At 42.7% G+C, this 22,502-nt stretch overlaps 1 protein-coding gene across 1 annotated transcript in view; it reads right to left on the reverse strand.

The window, feature by feature from the left end:
- Positions 1 to 2,327: 2,327 nt before the first annotated feature.
- The window catches only part of PLEKHN1 (pleckstrin homology domain containing N1), a 31,985-nt gene continuing 11,810 nt past the window's right edge, over positions 2,328 to 22,502 (reverse strand). Inside the window, exons 3-16 of the mRNA XM_072155912.1 lie at positions 17,395 to 17,538; positions 16,456 to 16,536; positions 15,745 to 15,838; positions 14,990 to 15,114; positions 12,248 to 12,394; positions 11,435 to 11,515; positions 10,069 to 10,144; positions 9,705 to 9,859; positions 9,271 to 9,465; positions 7,587 to 7,841; positions 6,894 to 7,025; positions 6,116 to 6,346; positions 5,533 to 5,581; positions 2,328 to 3,427 (exon numbers count right to left, since the gene is read on the reverse strand). Coding sequence (XP_072012013.1) covers positions 3,207 to 3,427; positions 5,533 to 5,581; positions 6,116 to 6,346; positions 6,894 to 7,025; positions 7,587 to 7,841; positions 9,271 to 9,465; positions 9,705 to 9,859; positions 10,069 to 10,144; positions 11,435 to 11,515; positions 12,248 to 12,394; positions 14,990 to 15,114; positions 15,745 to 15,838; positions 16,456 to 16,536; positions 17,395 to 17,538 — 1,986 coding nt within the window. The 3' untranslated portion in view covers positions 2,328 to 3,206. The remainder of the gene's footprint in view (positions 3,428 to 5,532; positions 5,582 to 6,115; positions 6,347 to 6,893; positions 7,026 to 7,586; positions 7,842 to 9,270; positions 9,466 to 9,704; positions 9,860 to 10,068; positions 10,145 to 11,434; positions 11,516 to 12,247; positions 12,395 to 14,989; positions 15,115 to 15,744; positions 15,839 to 16,455; positions 16,537 to 17,394; positions 17,539 to 22,502) is intronic.

The raw sequence follows: 22,502 nt of genomic DNA on the forward strand, positions 1-22,502 counted from the left end.
TGGCTGGTTCACATGGGTTAAGGCTTACCTGCATGTGAATATGGCCAAAAATCGGCTATGAAAAATGGCCGATTTGCTTCAGTTTGGCTTCCATTTTTCAACTAAAGTCTATGGGTCAAAAATAGTTCTGACTCGGACACGCGCTACTATTTAACGGGCATAACTAGAATGGGCAGCGATCAAATGTTGAGTTTTGCATTTACTGCAGCCAATGTAGTCTGTTCAAACAAACTGACTCATATGGCAAATTTTTCTGGACATGTAGATATGCCCCAAAGCAGTGATACTAGGGGGCGAATTTCTGCTGCAGACAGTGGATGGGGTTTCTATCATGTATGAACATCCCGTGTCCCTATAACGGGGGAGATTTATCAGTGTCTGAGAGCTAAAGTGTTCTAGTTGCCCATTGCAACCAATCACAGTTTAGGTTTAATTTTATAAATTACTGCCGACTTTTTTTTTTTTATTAAAGTGACTTTTAGAACCTGTACACATGGGAAGTTTTTCCAGGCTCTGCTTTTCTCAGCCTGTGACCTTCAGTCGGGGCTCTCATATCCCACATGACCTGTGCACAAAGCGTGGCTATCTGGAAATAACATGTGGGTGACACTCTACACCAGCTCTCTCCGCCTGAGCGTTTTCTTCCCACAGCAAGCTTGACATTTGGCAGCTCAGTGAAAAAGTCAGACAGGTGTATCTGAGGAATAGCTGCTCCGCTATGTGACAGTGTGTATGTGTTTTGTTGTGATTCCCGCTTTCCCACTGGCATTAACCTTACCAAGCACCAATGTCATTATCCTTCCTATTCCCAGGCCTCATCCTGTCACAGTAAGATGACTCTGCCCCCAGGGCGTCAGCCCCTCCGAGACCCATCATTACACAAAGGCCGAGGTACAGTTTCACCTGTATGTCTTTCAGGTGGAGGTCATATTCAATGTCATCTAGGAGGATTCATTTCAAGAAAATTATGGGAAAAAAAAAAACTATATTTTACATTTGAACAGATCTTTAAACTCCTCTAAAAATGATATATTGCTTTAGGTTAAAAAAAAAAATAAATTACAAAATATTAAGGTCAGATGTCAAATATATGGAGTAACTTAGAACTTTGTATTGTGAGTATATTACTCCTGGCAATGAATCAACTGTGTAACAAAAAAAAATTGGGGAAGGGGGTTAAGTGTTCAGTTTAGCATCTGTTTAAATGGTGCATTACAGGGTCAGTTATCATTAGAGTGGCCCCGAGTCAGGGGGTTCACCATGGTGGTGGTGCTTTGGTATCGTCATCATGTGCTGCACAACATAGAATAGAAACATGGCTGAGAATAGTCAAAATCACATAGAAAAGTGTGGACCAAGTACTTTACGTCCAATTCCCAAGATCAATCAATACATGGTGGGTGCGTGAATGTTTTTTTTTTTTCCTTTAGTTTTTGCATATTTACAAAAACTAAAAAATACACAGCCATGGCCCTGAATTTCTCAGAATGGTCTAGAATTTTCAGTAATAATCCCAACAAATTAGTATTGACCCTGCCCAAGAGACCAGAGTTTATCAACCTCACACCCTAACAAGCATGCAATTCTAAGGGCATGATAAAGATACATTTTGCAATATACTTTAATAAACAATTCTGTTCATGTGACCTTCTTTTTCCTCTGCCTTTCTTCCACATCTAAGTAGTTTGTTGCAATCAGATTTCTGTCCTGTATCCATCAACAACTGAGAGATAAAAAGGAACCTGATAAAAATATCAAATGAATTAACTCTTTACAGTTCCTTAATAGTCCAATCTCCTCAGAGAGCTGAATCATACAGAGAAATATTCTCTAGCATTGGAAGGTGTTGGAGGGGTTACTAGCAGATGTGCACACTCCTGATCAGTAGCTGCTGGGTGCAGAAGAAGATCAGTTTCTTGAGCATGTATATAAAAAAAACAAAAAAAAACCTTTTATAGTGTAGGTGGACATGATTTAATATAGCTTTTTCTTTGTGATATATTAGATTACTGTGATGCAGAGCTCCAGTCCTGGGTATTCCCTGCCTTGCTCTGCACTAGATCCCTGTACAAGCAGCAACACAGATTCTGTGTCCTGATTGGGTGCTGGGTTTGTGCACAGTGGCACAGTGAATGCCCTCACTGCTCTGGCATCACTGCCCATAGCGGATGTCACACTCAGGAAGTCCCGCCTACATGAGGAAAAGATGAGAGGATATTGCAGATAGCAGATAGCTTCAAAGTTTTAGTTACACTTTTAATTTTTATGCTGGTATATATGGCCCCAGTAACAAGCACATATTTCTGAAATTTTTTTTTTATTTTAAAAAGATATAACAGTTCAGGAACTAAAAAAAAACCCACCCCAAAACTTCCCCTGCATACAAATTATATACAGTCTTAACAGTGCAACCATTCTTAATAAATACCGCATTACGTTAAATAGGTTAAACAATACGACCCTTTAAACCAGTATAAAAAAAAAACGAAAACAAAAAAAGGTTCTTGTGGCCTAAATATTAAACCAAATATTACATAAATATACTTACATTTACACTGTAAACCAACCAATATTTTACCTATTGGGAGTTCACAGGACACAGCATTACACAGAGCGCATGAACGCTGTGAACCCGGAATATGTAAAGATCAATCAGTCTTTGTAAAAGATGTACCAAGAGCCCCTAGGAGTGGAAAATGATATCCGGAAATCTACATTGTTTCAGCATTACTCACAGTACACTCTCTGACCTCTGTGATAGGTGCCGGGTGCTGGATGTTTGTATTGTGGGAGGGTATTTTATCGAGTCTCTTCATACACTGATGACGCAGTATGACGGGGCTATTCTGTAAGTCAATACTGAGTATGAGAACACTAACATTTGTCATACATATCAGCCTCCCCCCTATGCATTTGCATAGTAAATGTAAAAATGCCAAGCAATTGTTGCTAATGAACAGCCCCCACAATTGCCTCTGATAAGACAGGACAAAAAGTTTCCTAACCCAATAGAAAGTCTGCTTCAGAGACCTGGAGGCATGAACAGGTCACGCAACACCATGTCCAATGAATGGAACGTCTTCATTAAGCGGCAGCGTTTCAGACACAAACGTCCTGACCCATTGTTAAAGAAAGCAGCAAGTTCTTCACAAAAAGTTCAAGCCTGGAACAACAACTCCAGCCGTGGAGGCTTGCAGCAGCATCACTCACAGCCACCGGCTCGGTACAGTCTTGCCTTGGATGCCTGGGAAACTGTGCCCAGGGTAAGCGGGGGTTGCAAAATGATTCACCTCTTTCTCCTTGACTTCATAGTCCCAAATGTTATCATAACTGAAGTCACTCTGGAAGCTCTGGAGCTCCGCATAATCGTGGTCCAATGTCTCTGTCTGTAGACTACTGGAGGATGGCAGGTCAAACATCTCTTCAACTGCAAAAAAGAAAAGAAAAGAAAAAAGGAAGTGAGAACATGGGAATCAATAGTTACATCACAGCATGGTTACATCACATTACACAGAAAACGTCATCAATTCACTAGCATCAAGTGTGTTGCTGGGGTAATGGGGACACCGCTCCAAGATAATCCCTATATGTGGCCAAGGTAATGGGGAAGCCTTTCCTGTTAATCCCTCGGTGTGTGGGCGGGTAATGGGGACTGCGCCCCTCTGACCATCCCTGTTTTGCTGGGGTAATGGGGACACCGCTCTCCAACAATCCCTACGTGTGGCCAAGGTAATGGGGAAGCCCCTCTCGTTAATCCCTCTGTGTGGACGGGGTAATGGGGACTGCCCCCGAAGGTCTTTCACTGTCTCTTAAAGCAGTCGTCTCAAATTTCATTTTTATAGGGGACTTTATGGGTCTGACTGCAGCCCCCCACCCTAGCGATCAACTGAATAGACCCCTACTATTCTCCCTAAATGAATGTATCGGCAGATGGGGCATGTGCCTGTCGCTCTATTCAATGTTATGGTGGTGTTGGAAATTCCGGCAATCCCCTAGACCAGTGATGGCGAACCTTTAAGAGACCGAGTGCCCAAACTGCAAACCAAAGGCGACTTTTCTAGTGCAAGGTGCCAACACAGCAATTTAGTCCAATAGCGCCACAATACCATTATACAGGAGACAAATAACACTGTGACATCATGACGCCACCATTACAACCACATAAATAGCATAAAAGACCATTATCAGAGGTCGCACTAACATTTTTCCAGAAGGGTAATAATACTCCTCTCACCATTTTTGAGGAGTATTTTTACCCGAGGAGGAGTATGAAAATTTTGGTAATACGCCGCGCACACTACGCTCACACTGCACACACAGCACTCCACTCACACTGCGCACACTCCACTCACACTGCGCACACTCCACTCACACTGCGCACACTCCACTCACACTGCGCACACTCCACTCCCCGCCGGCAGCGGGCACCGGGACCCCGCCGGCAGCGGGCACCGGGACCCCGCCGGCAGCGGGCACCGGGACCCCGCCGGCAGCGGGCACCGGGACCCCGCCGGCAGCGGGCACCGGGACCCCGCCGGCAGCGGGCACCGGGACCCCGCCGGCAGCGGGCACCGGGACCCCGCCGGCAGCGGGCACCGGGACCCCGCCGGCAGCGGGCACCGGGACCCCGCCGGCAGCGGGCACCGGGACCCCGCCGGCAGCGGGCACCGGGACCCCGCAGGCAGCGGGCACCGGGACCCCGCAGGCATCAGGACCCCGCGACTCGGAGCACAGGAGCAGTGACGTCGGAGCACAGGAGCAGGCAGGAGGCATGGGGCACCGGGACCCCGCAGGCATCGGGCACCGGGACCCCGCAGGCATCAGGACCCCGCGACTCTGCAGGCAGCAGGGCGGGGACAAGCAGGCATCGGGACCCCGCGACTCTGCAGGCAGCAGGGTGGGCCAGGCGCGAACGAGCAGGCAGCGGTAGCCGGGGTCGAGCGGTCAACAGAGTGCTGGGACCCGGCAGGGGTAGGTATCATTGATGAGGCTGGGGAGAAGGTACGCGTGCCAGCAGAGAGGGCTCTGCGTGCCCTCTCTGGCACGCGTGCCATAGGTTCGCCATCACTGCCCTAGACATTGAATGGAGCGGCGGGATCCATCCTCGACCTGCCACACCATCAATTAGAAAAGGGACCTCCATTCTTGTGATCGGTGGGGGATCCCAGCAGTCAGACCCCCAAAGAATGGGATCCTCTACCTTGCATTATCCCCTTTAAAACATAAAACCTTTCACAAACCTTCAAAACTACCCAATTAACTTGCATATTTCTATTTTGTTTGTCTTTAATACATCAGATTGATACAGAGTGTTCTCTGAAAACCAGTCTGGTACAGGGTGGTAAAGGTGGTTCAGTGACGAGTATGGACTCGCTATTGAGAGGGCAGACACTCATTGCTTCATTACTAGGTTCCCAGTATAACAGTAAATCTATCACTACTGACAGATTTACCACACAAACGTCTGAACTGCCTTTGTGATGCCCTTACACTGTCTGGCTCTGAGTAATGAATAAAGTGTTAAACATTCACCTTCTTTGCTGCGCTGAGAGAAGGACATTTCTGCCTTTACGGTGGACAGCTAGAAGAAAAGGATAAAAAAATTACTAAAGTAACAAGGAAACGCAGAAACATCATCCCCCATGACCTCAAATCACCACATCTTAATCTACCTAGCTGTGCGAATACTCTGTAATGTGCTTTTGTATAGTCAGAATGGAAAATTATGCATATATACTTATGCAGACGACGACAGCATATTGGTGGTTATCGGATTTGGAAATTTAAAAATACTTCAACTTAACCTAATTACGCTCAACAATGATATAATATATATTGAAATATATTTGAACACATTTAATTGAGGAATAATTAACCATTGCAAGCTTGTATACACAGTTTAACACTACCCATTATCTCCACTAGATGGCGCCGTTTCATTCAGGTCAACAGAAAATGCAATTAACACCACATCCACCAAGTACCTGCTCACTAAGGTTGTATTCACACCTGCCTCTACCAGAAACGTACAGCATGCAGTTCTATTTTAACTAGTTAAATGCTGGTTCTCAAACCAAAACCCATGGCACCACATTATACCCTATGGAGAACTTACACTTTCAAAGAAAGGAGATTGTGCAGCGGGTACAAGTCTGGAGTGCACCGAGGTGTCTGGTTCGCTGTTCCGATGCAGCATGGGTTTCACTAGTTGTTGGCTTCCCTTCACGGGATGGGAATATATCTTCTGTAGCGGAGGGTGTGCATTGTGGCTCACGTTGAACGATCCATTGGTCTTCATATTTGGGGTGCGAGTCTCGGTGCGGTTTGTGTTCAAGCTTCTCAGAAGCTTTAATGAATTATTCAGAAATAATAATAAGTGTTATATTAGATTTTATTAGACTTTATGAAAATCTTTGTTAACTAAATTGCTAAAACACTAAGTAGTAGGTAAATAATATTCTATTCACAGGAAGATCAGTGGAAGTCCGACCATTCACCTGTCCAAAGGTAATAATAATAATAATAATAATAATAATAATTATTATTATTATTATTTTTTATAGGTCGACCACCACTAAGGGTTTTGGTGGGCTGTCATCTAGCTGATCAGCATGCAACCAAGGTAAGTCATATCCACCCACTCAACATAAAAGACCATATACATCTCTAACACAGCCCTTGTCGGAGATACAGTAACACATAACAAGATCCCTGTAGAGTGTTTATAAGGTTATTTTTATAGCCATTTCACTGGATACAACAACGGTCTGACATTTACTTTTACGACTTTACTAAACATCATAACATTTTACAACCGTGCCCCGCAGCACCAAACCCCTGGACGCTGCGATTACTCATCTTATAGGTGTTATTTTGTTGTGTTTGACACTCACCTCTTCCATAAAATTACTACTGCTATTTGTTTGGCCGGTTGGGCTGTACGGCTCGTCGTACAGCGAGGACAACGCTGGATTGTTGGACTGCGAGGTAGACCGCTGGTTGTCTGCTAGGTTCCATCTGTTTAACTGAACACAAACAATTTCATGTCATACAGAAAGAAATCACCATCTGCTTACAAGAGATTGGTTATTAAGGCGGCTCGCCATCACTTAGAGGACACACAGTGATTGTAATCAATGAGTTAAAGGGGTTTGGGTCTCATTTGGATTGTATAAAAGATGTTGGGAACTGCAGCAAGTACATTGGAGAGGAGAAACAAGGGACTTAGGACCCCAATACGAGGGAGGGCGACCTCTTCGCTGTGCAATTCAACTAAAAAAAAGGAGACCAGCTTTGTGCTTGGTGATATAAAACTGGTTATACAATATGATTATCTTATAAAGGCCTTGGTAGAACTAGTAATTTACACCCATTCAATTACACTAATAACATCACGTACAAAAAGGACACTATGGAAAGAATTAGGGTGGCCCTTTAATGACAGGGTGTATACTACACAATGAAGCTGCAACAGGATTCATAGTAATTAGGTAAAAGGAGCAGAAGAATATATGTCTCCTATGATTTGTAAAGCGCTACGGAATTTAATGGCGCCATATTATTATTAGGAAGTAGATAGGACATACCATTTCCTGAGGAGTCACAGTACTATGAGGTTTCTGGTAGGAATATGGCTCCTTGTACAGAGGAGACAGAACATCTTCACTGGGGGTCTCTGGGATAAGTCCAAATCCCGTGTTTTCTATGTCGTAGCTGTGCGGCATAGTGGACGGTATCTGCAGACACAGGTTTTTCTTCCCTTTGGACCCTCGGATGCTGCCACCTCTCTGAAGATCACTTGGTCCATTTACTCCCCCAGGCCAGCTGGGATTTGCCAAGCACTTCAAAAATGAAAGGACAAAATGTCCGGATAACATGTCTAAAAGCGTTATGTACGAGTTGGATCTGTTCTCAACTTTAAAGCTTTTGCAATCTACACAAAAGTCAATGAACTTTAGCGTAATAGGACTCCCCTCTTGAACATCGAGGGATCACCGTTACCTTAAGGGGATTCACAGGAATCCCAGAAATCCATGCAGGGCCTGTATATCAGTGGTTGTTGGTTCTCTGCTGGGCCATAAGTGTCAGTAGTCACCGGACCAGATGTTGCCAATCAGTGACCTCATCAGTCAAAAGCGACCAGAGCCTGCCGGGGATCTATAGATGCAGCCGATCAGTGGAGTAAGCGACCTCCGGTGACGTCACTTATCCTACATCACCAGGGTTTTTGAGGTCACTGACTGGCTAACAATTTGGTCCAGCAGGAAGTGCCACGAAACAGATGGCTGTCATGATGCAGGAATCAGAGCAGGGTATGTACCCCCTTTTTTTTAACCCAAGCCGTCATGGGGTTTTCAATGATGCATGTAAAACCCCTCTAAAAGGTTTAGTCCTACAAATGATAATGGTCAATAAAATAATCCGATCACATGACTGAAGTTGCGGAGCGCCTAGTGTGAGTGGAATGTGTGATCCCATGCATGACCAACGCTACATTCACTTTTATGAAATTGCCAAAACTGTGATATCCAGCAAAAGGAGTGAATGAAGTATTGGACATGCATGTACACCTATACTCTATTTACATGAGGTGCTTGGGAACCTCATCTCTTGTGATCACTGTGCAGGTTGCGCTTTTCCCTATCCCAAGACAAAACCTTTAATCCCAAAACTAATTGACTAAATCACATTAGCCTTAATTTTAGGGGCTTTAGCTTTCGGCTAGAGATCCACAGGAACACGGGATTGCCCAAAAGTTTCAACAAAGATGCGAAATCTTTAGAAATGTTCACTAAATTGCATGACCATGTTCAGAATTAATTCAAAATACTCAAAGTTGCCCCTAATTTTTGCAGGGAAGGGGAACCAAAAGTAAAAATGACAGGATTTGATCAGCTAGGTTTACCTTAACACTGCTATGACCCGAAATCATGGACACCTCCATGTCTAGCCTATTAAAATTCTAAATGACTTTTCATAGCGAACAGAACATTCACTATAGTAAAATACGTATTTGTATTATTTGGGGGCTGCTAGTAATATACAGAATAACTTATACAAATTTGAAACATTATCCAAAAGCCAGAACAATGCACCAACATATAAATAGCACATTTTGAACATCTAACTAAGCAACATTAATCAAATAGTAAAAAAAGATGGGCTAATAAAAGAGAATATTAGATGTATATTACTCATTAATGTGTAGATGTCTCATACATAATAGCCATAGCGATAATTAGAGTTATTACTGAGTTCTAGGGCACTCACATGGACAGGCTGGGAATATCCAGGTGACAGAGGATCGTCCTGCAGGTTCTGTTCGCCCAGTATGGAGTAAGACTGCCGGTCAGATCCCTGAGTATTGCTGTTGGAGTGTGGATTTGAGTTACTTAGTTTCCCCCCGGATGCCCAGGATTTTGTTCGGCCATCTGAAGTGAAGGAGCTCCGGCAGCTCGCTGTGACCTATGGATGAGAGGGATTTACATAAAGCAAGTTTATAGGGGCATTCAATAGGGTATACAGCAAGGAAGCTATAGTCCATGTCAAACCCTTCACAGCGGCACCACAACCAATAGCAGCACAGCTCCATTGAAGCCAATGAAAACAGTGCACTTCCTTTTACAGCCAGAGGGAGCGCCACTGTGATGCCCCTTCAAATCATGGAAATTCCCCTTTAACATGTTACATAACAGCACCAGTACCTGCTCATGATGGGCAGAGTGTGATCCACAGAAACTACTGGATGCAGACAGCGAGGAGTCTCTGTTCTGGAGCTGAGCAGTCTTTAGGTGGTCGATCCATTCGTCGTAATCTTGTTGGTGGAGGCAGATCACTCGGATCGTGTTGATGTATCTCCCTAACATTTCACAAAAATATAAATCACCATCAGCCATCTTACACGAGTATCATAATACAAAAATAACAGAGATTGCATATAATTTATCAACTCATATGTGTCTGGATATGACCCATGTCAAATAAAATGGAGGTTACACAATGATGATGTCCGCCGTTGTAAGGTAGCACACGTCCAGCTAGTACAGGTGACGACATTAAAATCCTTACCTTCTAATAAGAAGGACTTCTTCGCTTTTTCATTGTCGTCTGAAATCACCCGAATGGCTTTAAGTGGAAGTTCTCCCTACATGTATGAAAGATGCAAATTTCGAGTTAAATAACAAACATCACAGACATGGTTATGTACCATCAAAGCAGGAAAGTGAAGGGTTAATCATTAGCATCACATACGTAGAGGGTGTCATCTCTACCTGCTCAGGATTATTTTGTAATTAACACTTGGCTTCCTGTTCCCACACACACCTCTCCCCATAGTGTGAGTCTACATCTCACCCACACTGACTCACAACCAGCTTGTCTAGATACAGACATGTACACACAGCTCCTACCCGCTCCTGCTGATCTACGTCACCGCCATAAAAATAAAAAACTGGTCCATGACAACCAAGGAATATCAGCAGCATCAGCCAAAAAATGAGTACGAGAACTCAGGTCTGATGGCGAGATATTTCACTTTAATGCTTATCGTGTGATAAATGGTTAAAATGTAAGTGTGGGGGGGTGCAGGATATTAGGCGATTTACCAATATACATCTATTAAAAGTTCTGCTCTGCTTTCTTGATATGTAAAGTGAAGCGTCATGTCTTTAACCTCATCAGCCAGACATTCCTGTCCATAAAATGGCCGCAGATGGAGGGTCATGTGAACTCTATCTGTCCATGAGCTATCGCCCTGCCAGGACTTTATGGCAGTATTCATGAATATAAGATCAAGGTTCTGGCGATCGTTCATGAACAGTTAGAGATCACACATGACCCTCCATCTGCGGCCATTTTATGGTCAGCAATGTCTGGGTGAGGAGGTAAAAGACAGGAGGCTTCACTTTACATATCAAGAAAGCGGAGCATAAATACTAATAGACGTATATTGGCAAATTTGCCAAATATCCTCTCTCTCTCTCTCCCCCCCCACCCCCCACCCCCACACACACACATTACAAAAAATTAGAGGTAAAAGAGGCCAACCCCTTTAACAAAAAGGGGTACTCTCGACTATTTATATCAACAGCAATTGTTATAAATACATCATTGATGCAGGTCCCACCTCACAATATAAGGTCCTCTGACCCCCTTCCCATGGCCAGGCCAAAGCAAGAGTCGACTGCGTATGCACAGCCTGTGTCCATTCAAGCTCCTAAAGAGGATCTTTTGTTCCGATGCATAAAGTTGTCCTAAACTATCCATCATTTCCAAATGCCTTAAAGGGGCTTTCCAGGTTTGCAATAGGACAGTAATGCTCTGCCCGGCCATGCCGACCCCTAAACGGCCACTTTATCCTATCGATTGTTCAGAAATATCAGAAACCTGTTTAACCCCTTCCTTTACACCCTACACTTTTTTTCTCCATTTTTACCTTAAAACTGAGGGTTTTTCCTTCTTCCGACAGTATCACAAGCGTGGACGGGTACAGAACTAATACTCGGTCATTCAGCTCCTGGAAAATGAAACCAAAGGGCAAAATCTTAGATACAGATCTAGAATATATACAGTAAAGTTCCCAGAGGAAGCAGTAGTGATGTGAGGCACCATGTCATCATGCTTCCCTCCTGCCCTATGAATAATGCAGGTCACCCCATTAGGACATTTGCCTTGGAGGCACATTGCCTGAACATATGACTCAACACCTATTGAACTGTAGTAAACAATACATAGCTACCAGTGCAAAATGTATGGACTACTACATAGACACGCTCATGGATTTCCTGTTCTGTAGGTACAAGGGTCATTGAGATATCATTTAGAAGGAAGACTACACTGGAGAACAGGTTAAACCACCTCCCACAGAAAAGCTTAATGCATACAAGGAACCACATGGACTTTACATCTTGGGTTGTGTTCACATATGTGTGGGAAGCCTTCTGACGCCACATTTATAGATAATTTTTCTTGTCAAAACAAGAGCCATGAAATCCAAGGTTCTGGCGTAACAAGATAGAAACCTGGTGGACATCATGTAATGGGGTCCTTTGAGCACCAATAATATCCACTGACTCGAGGGCTTCTATAGGACTTCCAATATACACGGACACCATAATGCCAATGTGAACAAAGCCTTTGCATTACAGTAGCATCTCCACACACAGAAGGGGACTGCAACGACTGATGGCTCTCCATCTGTGGTGGAGGTAAAGGTTGAAGAAGAGTCTTACAAAATGTTGACACTAACCTGGAAAGGTAGAGTTTGCAGCTTCACCTTGGAGATGCAAGTGATAGCACCTAGAGATTCTCTCTGTGTTCCCTCCCAATCCTGGACCGGCTGGTTTTGAACAGACCTCCTCAGCTCCGATTTATCCCAAACATTCACATTTTTCACCTAAATAAAGTAAACATGGAGATCAGTATGATAACATAGCTATGCTTCGTAATAGTGAAAAAAGTCTAGGCCACTGATGGCAAATCTTTTACAGACTGAGAGCCCAATGAAAACCCACAAAATTCTAGCAACATGCTAACATGGCACTAACTTTAAGAATTAACCCATTGTCCCCTGCTCGGTCACAGCTTTCAATCGTATAGGCTCCCTTAGGACACCCATATAGCGGAATGAGGAGAAATTCACATCATCATTGTTGCTTTTTACAGAAGGATCTCCTGATTAGGAAGAATTGCTTGACCTGGAGCAGGACATCCAATTACCATCCAACTCCGTCCACTACTTCTCCATCATCCTTCAGTCCCTGGCAGACAAGGATGTGACATGTTAAAATAGCACTTAGGTCGGCATGGGCTGGACTTCTACAGACTGCAGGAGGATGCCTCAAGTCCTGTCTGGTGAACTCTGTGCTGCGGTGATGGCCCGAGTGCCACCTCTGGTACCAGTGCCATAGGTTTGCCACCACTGGTATAGGTCATGTAAGAGTTCCTCTCGACTAATGCCCGAGGAGATGCAATTGGGTTTCAATGTGTCTAGCATCACTTCATCTACTTTCAGGACACATGAACTGCTTGGACAAGCCAGGAGTGCAGCTGAAAATTGTCCAAGAGGGCCAAAAGCAGGTCAAGAAAATCCCATGGCAAGCTCTTCTTACACTGGAAAGATTGATATTTTCTTTAGGCTTTTCAGGAGAACTTAACTGGAAAATGTGGACCGAGATCTATGTGTGATACTGAGATCCTTGACTAATGTTGCAAGGCCCTTTACACGAGTGGTTTGGTATACATGGCTCTTAGGCATAATTGTACCCATTTTCTACATTCGTGATATGAATTATGATACAAACAGGACAAGTTATTACAAGAAGAACATCAGAGCCTATTAATGAACTGGCACGGCCTACTATCAGGTGATAGAATCTGATCTCATGTATCTGCTCAGAAATTTAAATGGGCAATGCAACCAAAAAAAAAATTGCTCAAGGAGAATAAAAACTCTTATGGTATCAGACCCAGGGCTTAAATGCATAAAAATTAAGATGTTGTCCTGTGCCTACAATAACGTTGTTCATAGCTGATGGGTGTGATGACCCTGGGGTGGAGGCCAGAAGCCAGGGAGTGTGACCCAATCTGCCTGCAGCTGTGCTGACACCCAGGGTATTCCCTTGGCAGGCAGGGTAAGCCTGTCCCCCCTCACAGCTGTTGCTGCTGTTCAGGACTGTCTGTTCCCATAGCAGCTAATTCTAGAGTTTCAGTAGCCACAGGTGCAAATGAAGAAAAAAAGCAGGGAAGGTGAAAGAGGGCGACAGATCTGAGCCTAAATTCAGCATCCAAGATTAGCAAAATGGGTAGAAGCTTTGAAAAGAGCCTAGTCTGACACTATAATGCCTGTCCATCATGTCACCGGCAGATCGCCGCCGCACGCACATCTAAGGAGCTTACTAACTTGTTGCAACAATTGCAGATTATTTCGGCTTAACTGTATCAGACAGAAGAGCGCTAGAGTATTTATGTTTCTTCTCAAAGTAATAATCGAAAAATTGTCTTCACCAAAGGGGTGAGAACAAAGCTGATCACAGGTGGTGGGTCACAACAAGGATAATGGAGGCAATATTTTTATTTTATTTTTTGGGAGGGGAAGGTTTTTTTTTTTTTCTCTTCTTCAATACACATTCTCCATCCTCTAGAAATAAAAAAAAAAAAAAAACTAAAATAAAATATATATATTGAGTAATATTATATAAATGAGTTAGAGTTGTATAAACGTAGACTCAGACAGCACTCGAACGAGAAAGTCGTTTACGGGCAAGGGACCTTAGGGGAGTGTCTCCTTAGGGAGACTACCAAAGCACATAGTAAAAAGGGAGGAGTCTTGGAAGCTGGAGGCCAATAAGGAAAGGACTGTAAATCAGAGGGGCTGTGGCAAAAAAATTTTTTTAAAGGAAAGCATCAGAAGTTTAAAGTTTCCTGCATTTATTTGTGAAATTTTGATCGCAAACCGGATGGTTATTGTAGTTTTAGGTGTATTTGGAAACCTGATTACACCCAGAAGTCATTTTCTTTCTTATCCATGAGCTTTCTTATTACACAATTCTTCCTTGCATCATTCAGGACTCAAAAGCATGGATAAGCTTGTAGCATAGAACTGAATACATTCCCACATCAATTATAATACAATTAGCAAACATCTATTCAGGCGCCTAAGTGGATATGAGGTTGATATTAGACGGCTTCTGTGTTGGGAGACAGCTGGAGTGTGTGACCCCTCTGTACGGATCACAGCTGCACAGCAAACAGGTGGGATCAGCTGTCCATGTCCATAAAATGTGTGTCGGCTGCAAAAAAGTCTCTTCTTGTGCAAGAGCATTTCTCCAGCTAAAACCCATTAGTATAACCCCGATAGTGCCAACACCGCAGAATACACTACTCATAAGTGCAAGGTAAAGGGCGAGCACAGCTGCCTATAGACATTAGGGTAACGCAACACTGAATACATGTATCTGTCAGCATCTGTAGCCGTGCTCACAAACCGTACCTCCGTTATGGGCAAAGTATCGGGATTTCCACCATTGAGCTGGATCTGCTTCTCCAAATGGTAAAGCCATTTCTGTAACTCTTGCTGGGTTGGACAGTAAACAATTATAGGATTGAGTAGAGGACCTATCACAACAGAAGGGAAGAAAAATCAGTTTTACTATTAACCAAATGGCATAATTTGCGGAGAACTGCACTGTATATTCATTATTGGGCCCTCTCTCAGTAATGAGGAAAATACTATCTTTTCAAGAAAGTGAGTAACAGCAAGTACCCCCCCATTAATACCCCCCCCCAACATAAAAAAAAGAGACTTGGCTGCAGTAACCCAATAAGACCACTACACAGTGGAAGGAGCAGTTTCCCTCTTCATACAATATGGACAGCAACCTGGCTCCAGATGCCAGCTGATTAGGAGCCCAATGATGCATCATCAATACAACTTTCCTAGAAACCCCCTTTAAGAGAACTAGGGAGGGGGGGGGGGGTGCATTCACTATTGGCTTTGACAGAAAACAGTCAGGTTTTTTCCCCCCCTTGCTGCGCTGCTTTTTCGCTTCTACATTTAGAGTTGCAAAAATCTGATCTATGGAGTTCTATTTCACCTTCATGAATGTGGAGACAGTTCTAAACCTTTTCAGTGGTGCGCCAATTCATTAACCGCCACAATCTTACATCCCAGTGTAAATTATAGCACAGTTCATGCACCAAAAAAATAAAAATATCTGATAAATGCCCCACAGGTATTTGTTTTACCTGTGATTCGAAAAGCATGCTCCTCCTCGGGTTTGGGTGGGACTTTGGAACGTTCCAACTTGTAAACACTTAGCTCTTTCAACGGTACCAATCCCTAAAAGTAAGAAATATAATTAAATTTCAGGAAAAATCCACAGTAGAGACAGGAAAAACACTGGAGGGAGGCTGAAGGAGGGGCCTGTTAATCTCCACTTCCTGTCCCTACAGAGGAAAGGGGAAGCGACCTCTGGGGGGGGGGGGCAGTCATGGGGGACGATATGAAAAATGATCCTTGGTCAGGAATAAATATTCTGCTGAATACACTCACATGCTCTGTCAAGCAGAGTGTGCATGTGTAAGAAGGGTGTCAGCAGAAAGTCTATGGCCAGCTTTATAGAAATATATGGTGTGTGGTCCTATGAGTAGGAGACCATACAGTCCACTCACAAAACCTCCCATTATCACCCCACCCAAATAAACAAGTAAAAATAAATAAATACCCTCCAGAACACCTGAAAAGGAGCAGATAAGTTTCTCACGGCAGATAAAAGATGGGTATGAGTGTTGTGTAAACAAGAGTAATGGATGTGACCCTGACGGGTGAAGGGTCAAGAGATATTTGAACAAGATCTGTCTGGCTGGAACTGCATGAAGTCACGTTTCTACTAGGTTAACTAATTCCAAAGTCCACTTCAGCTCCTCATTGAAGTGTGGAGACCATGGAGAACATACCTGATAGGTGAGCCCGGTGGGACCTCGAGACTGGAAGTAAAGCTGGGACTCGAACAATTCCAAATAGCAGTCACTTATATCCTACAATAAGAAATAAGAAGTGTGAATGTTGACCTGGAAATCTATATGGGTCAAGCTAACTAAATTAAAAAAAGATAAGTATCGGTCCTAGGAACGGAAACGGGTTAAAGATATTTACAACTGAATACAATCATCTAAAGACCAAGGTCCAAGATAAAGGTACAAGAAATCGGAAGTGAGTCACGGGTGAATAAGAAACGCTTTATAATGGTTATGATCTAGACGTAATATAAGACGTAAAAGTAAATAGGACTTCATTCCTTTTATATGCTTCATAAGATCTATAAATGAAGACGGAAACAGACGTATCTATATTTTGTATACACTGTACTGCACATAGTGGACCGATTTATAGCATGAGATGGACAAAATTTTAAAAGGAAATCTACCACCAACATCCATCATGATAAACCAGGGACATCTTATATTTGTTATGCATTGCCTCCTTCCTTCTAAAAATCAACTTTTACAATTATGCTAATGAGCTCTCTGCACTCTATATGTAAAGGCTTTAAAGTATGATCCTATCTCCCTGCTTTATTCTATTAGCAGAATTGTAAAAGTTGATTTAGAAGGACGGAGGCCATCGATAAAAATATGTGCACCGTGGCTATGGTAAACTTCATATATTTTGATGGTAGATTTCCTTTAAAGGAATAAGAAATCTAGAAATATAATTTTTTTGTCAGCCTGCAGCAGGGGTTAATTTCATGCTGCATCATTGATTGTTGAAAAGGGGTGGGGACTTTAAGTTAGGGAGGGGCCAGTTATCTTACATCCAGTCAATAAAGAAGAGAAGGATTGGATTGGTACAGGACAATTCTCAACTTCCTCCACATGTACATAAGAATAGTTTACCTGGCTGTGCTGGAATCTAAACTTGACCTTCGAATAATGGATCATCTGCCCCATATTTCGTACAATCGTTTTCTTCTTGCCCTTGCGGAAGATGCTAAGGAATCTTTGGTCCACATTGTCCTTCTGCACATCATTGCCAATATCCTAGTAAAAAAAACAGAGAGTTTGTTACAAACCAAAACAAACCACTTTAGAACATTTTATCCTCAAAATATAGAATGATAAATTTAGAAAAATTTGGTGATCAGCCGGTTTTCAATTTGGAAAATACTCTATTTAAAAAAAATTTTTATTTTTTTTGTATACAAATACAATAGATTTTTGTTTAGCTGATAAACGATTAAAACAAAAATAAAAAAAAAATGCCTTTTTATTTGCAATGGGGGTTTATTTTGGGCATGTGCAGACAGATTTAGGGAAACACGGTATTGAAAGCAATATCCTGGATAGAAATCTTGATAATATTTGTCAGGTCAATGGGATAGAGTTCAAAAGACTGAACTTGACTGACCCAGTATTCAGTTTCACATGGCTGTGCTGATCTTGCCTACATGCGTATCGCTGACAGTGACCCACTAATCCTGAGGCCTTCATGCAATCTATCAGGGTGGTCTCCTTGTACCCAAAGTGGTTGGGGGGGGGGGTACAATTTTTTCAGCATCAGTCAACCACATCAAACAAGTGGCCATCATTTTAAAGGGAAAACACATCTGTAGCTCAGATTTTATTGAGTTTTCTTTATCCATTTCCTAACCCGATTTTCCACAGCGGAGGATCTTCTGTATCAGTTTCTGCAGGTGGGGGATTATTAGTGGGTACAGCAACTGTTACAACACGCGCTGTCAAGTAATGTAACGGGAGATACAGATGTACAGTCGCCACTAATCCCGCTCGGGAATTGGTATGACAGATACTGAATGACTTCCTCCTGTGGTTCTATGATTGTATAATATAGAACTGCATTATGTGCAATTACTAACATCTATAAGTACATCTATAGCCACAAATATGGCCGCACATTGTTGTGGAAAACACCCAAGGATTGCACATACAAGAGATGCTACTCGGTGCCTGATGTAAGACGGAAGAGGAAATCTCATCTCTCCAGACTTCAGGTGCTAGTCGCACGACACAACTCCTGTCTGCCATGTATAATTCGAGCTAATCCGCTCCCCCCTCCACATGACAGATTGTTGTCAAAATGTTAACAGATTAACAAGAACAACAAATCTTCTGTGTATGAAAACAAACAGAACACCCGATGCTTAGAAAGCGCTGCCCGGATCACTAGGCGTCTATAGACTTAGAAGAAAAAAGAAAAACTGAGACACATTACATAATACAGAATGTATAGGAGACTCCCTAAAGTTTACGCCGGTCCTCCCAGATTACTGCAGCAATGAAGAAATTAGTGATTCCGTGATGGAAGCTGTGACCTAACAAGGGACTGTGGTTTTGAGTAGATTTTAAGTGTCCTACATGCAGTCACCTGTCATAGAGCAGCAGGAGCTGAGCAGAATGTATATGGTGTCCTATCTGCAGGCAGCATGTTACAAAGCAGAATGCACAAAATTGTACAATATGCTGGCAGCATGTTACAGAGCAGCAACAACTGAGCAGATTTAAATACATATGAAGAAAGTTATTCTGTTTAAATTTGTATTTCATTGACGAAAATTAATCTTATTCTATGCTGAAGAGTCCAGTGAGCGGTCCTACGCAGTCTGCAAGGAAAAGTTATTAGGGCAATGTTATCACATCAATTCCTCCTTGACTGACATGGCTTTGATAATAGCAATGAGTCTGAGGAGACCCTAAAGTACCCATTCACTCAGACATGTGCTTGTGTTAAAGGGGTACGTATGACATGTGCACAGACAATAATGGAGACCTGGCTGCATATTTGCACAACTATCCATTCAAACCTATGGAAGTGCCAGAATATAAGTATTGAAAAGGTCCCTTTAAAACCACATCAGAGCAAAAACACACGCCTCCTTAAAGGGGTATTCCCATCTAGAATATGCTATAATGTTCTGGTCAAGAGGGATGGGCCCTGAGAACGAAGGGGGTTACAGTGCCAATTTAAAGATTTATTTAAGCTATAATGGTTACCCCTGTGTTACCCTAGTTTATAGGAGCGGTTTGCTTTAAAGTACCTGATTTCAGATTTAAACCTGCATGGACTTGTTTTAAGTTTCCCCTGCTCCATAAGATGCTGCTGACAGATCAGACACCTGGTACAACGTCAGAGGTTCCCTTTAAGGGCTCTGGGGAGGGGGATTATCAGCCATATTAGGATGTGTTCACATTGCCTTTTGAAACGCAATACAACAGCTGAGGAGAAGAGATCTGCTCAATTACACTGCCGTTAACATTTGTGTTAACATTGCGTTTTGTAAACACAAATGGTAACACAAGTCTCCTCTCCAAAGCTGTTGTATTGTGTTTCAAAACACAATGTAAAAGCCTCATTTGAATGCAAGAGATCATAGGAAAATAGTTTCCAATCATTGGCTCATTTGTTGCGTACCATGTCCATTATGCAGGCCCCCCCAAAAAAATTTAAATATTCAATGTAACCAGGGTAATTATCATTGACAAGAAGCAAACTCTATGAGGTCAAAGATTTGATAGAAAGATATAATGTCCCTAAACAGTTTGCAACGGGCCATATAAAGGGGTAATTACACAAGTATCGATCAATTAGTTACAAAGTACCATCGATCAGCACTTACACATAGCAAAATCTTCTCATTATATTCTATTATCTGCTCCTGCCGAGATTTCTACAGATACTGCCCAATTATAGGTCATACAGTCAACAGTTGCAATTTTCTGGAACGTGTAATTGAGTGATTGTCTCGCACCCTCCTACACTAACCCACAATTACATCTTGTATCACAGTTCTGGATACATCTGTCCAAGCAATTGTCAGGTTCCCCAGACTCCAGCCAGGGTCTGGCAATAGATACTGGATCAGCTGGAATGGAATGTGGAACTAGGGAAAGGAACATTCCACCCCACCAAGGAATGCGCAAAACTCCACCGTACACAGCGACCAAGGGCAGATATGGGGGGAGGACGAGATCACTCCAGGACTCGATAGATACTCCATGAAATAGAGACAAGCACACAGGAGAAAGAAATATCAATCACAACCACAACCAATAGGCACCTAGGGTCTGACTGCCCCACAGATCATGACAATCATAAGAATGGGGATCCAGTTCTCACTAATGTCGGAGCGGCAGTTCGAAAATGGAGTATAAGGGCGCACACAATACTACAGGAGTGTTATTCACTCTCATATAGTGAATGGAGGTGCCAAGATACTCAAAACACTGTGCTACACAATTTTCTACACTTCCTTAATATTGAATGGACAGAAATTTAAACTTTTTTTTTTAAACCCTGTTTCGTGATAGGTCGCAGTCTCAATGTTCGGGCACCAACTGATCAGATCTCTATCGCGTGGACAAGGGCTTACATTGTAACTTTATAAAACCCCTTAAAATCTTATTCATGAAGACTAGAAAGTAGCGCACCAGTCTTGGTATTTTTCGGACTATAAGGCGCACAAAAAAATCTTTTCATTTTCTCAGAAATCAAAGGTGAGCCTTATAGTCTAGTGCGCCTTATATATGAACCATACTTGCAGACAACAGCTGCCTTGAACTGTACACAGGTCTGCCACCTGCTGGTCATTCATCCTTATATATGAACCTAGACGTTTTAGCAGGCATTTATTGATGGTGCGCCTTATAATCCGGTGCGCCTTATAGTCCGAAAAATACGGTACCACAACGATTAAAATTATGTATAGCTCGGTCCAGCCTGAGGCCGCGTTCACACAATGCGTTGTGCCAAGTTGTTTTACGCATTCCAAAGGCTTCACGCTTGATCACATGAGGAGGTTACATTAAAACGCAATGTAACCTCCGCATGTGATCAAGCCTTTGGAACGCGTCAAAAACGCAGCAAAAATAGGGACTCAACACATTGTGAGCGCGCCCTAAAATGCGGCAGATTCTCTGCTACAGAACTGCAGGGGGTAAAATTGGCAGTGACCACATTAAGAGGGGAGATGTAAAATTCATTATCTGAAGTGCAAATTGCCATCCTTCTAAATTAAGCTGTTACCGAATTATACACTAAATGAATATGGCTGCACTGGATCAATTTGCTGCAGCAAATTTTAAGTAGAGAATCTGCTTCAAACACATCCTGGTTGGAGAAGCTCCGAATCGGAGCTCCATCACATGAAACAATGTAACAAGGAGCAGAAAGTCTACAATGTGAAAATAAATAACAAAACCCCAAATTAATTGAAGATTAGTCAACCAAGGTAACAAACCTATATGTCCAGCTTGAAAAGTTTGAGTTTTCGAACAACTCACATTTGTCCCAAATAAATCGCCCGAATCATCCGATCCCACCTATGCTGAGCAGCGGTCATGTCCGGAACACTGATCAGACTCAGCGGGAGAGAAGGCTCCTCCTGGCAATTTGTTGAATGTGGATGTATAAGGTGGACAATAGGGAAACACCAATTAAAGCAATGAAGTGTTACCGCCAGACTTTGTTAAGGGCCATTTCAAGAACAAGACAAGTCTTAAAAGAAGTTGCTAAAAGCTCTCATGAGAAAAATTAAAGGGATAAAGAACTGGCGCTATTATTGCCTATTAATAGGATAGACCAACAATTAGTAAGGAGACAACTAAAGGGTTTCCTAAAACAAATAGAGAATGCAAGAATAGCTAAACTCCTGTACCAGGCACTGCTGTAGGTGTAAGTACAGACCTGTGCCTGGTACTGCAGGGTTCTCCAATAAGCTCCGGTGCCCCTTCAATCTGCTGAACTGTGAAGGTCTTGGGGGGTCAAGACAAAATGCACAACCATTTCTCGATGGATTTGCATGCATATGAGGGTATGAATGTTGGAAAGCTCTATGGTGAGAGAAGCTTGTACACACAATGTGTAATACATTCAGAGATTCTGAAGTGTAACAGTGTAGTGCAGTGTAGGGGATATTCCTGCAGAAAAATTGTGGCATAAAAATGCATTCAAAATAAAAATATAAAATAAAACACAGTAAACTTTGGCT

The sequence above is a fragment of the Engystomops pustulosus genome, chromosome 6, assembly GCF_040894005.1.
Source record: "Engystomops pustulosus chromosome 6, aEngPut4.maternal, whole genome shotgun sequence".
In the NCBI taxonomy this organism is placed as follows: Eukaryota; Metazoa; Chordata; class Amphibia; order Anura; family Leptodactylidae; genus Engystomops; species Engystomops pustulosus.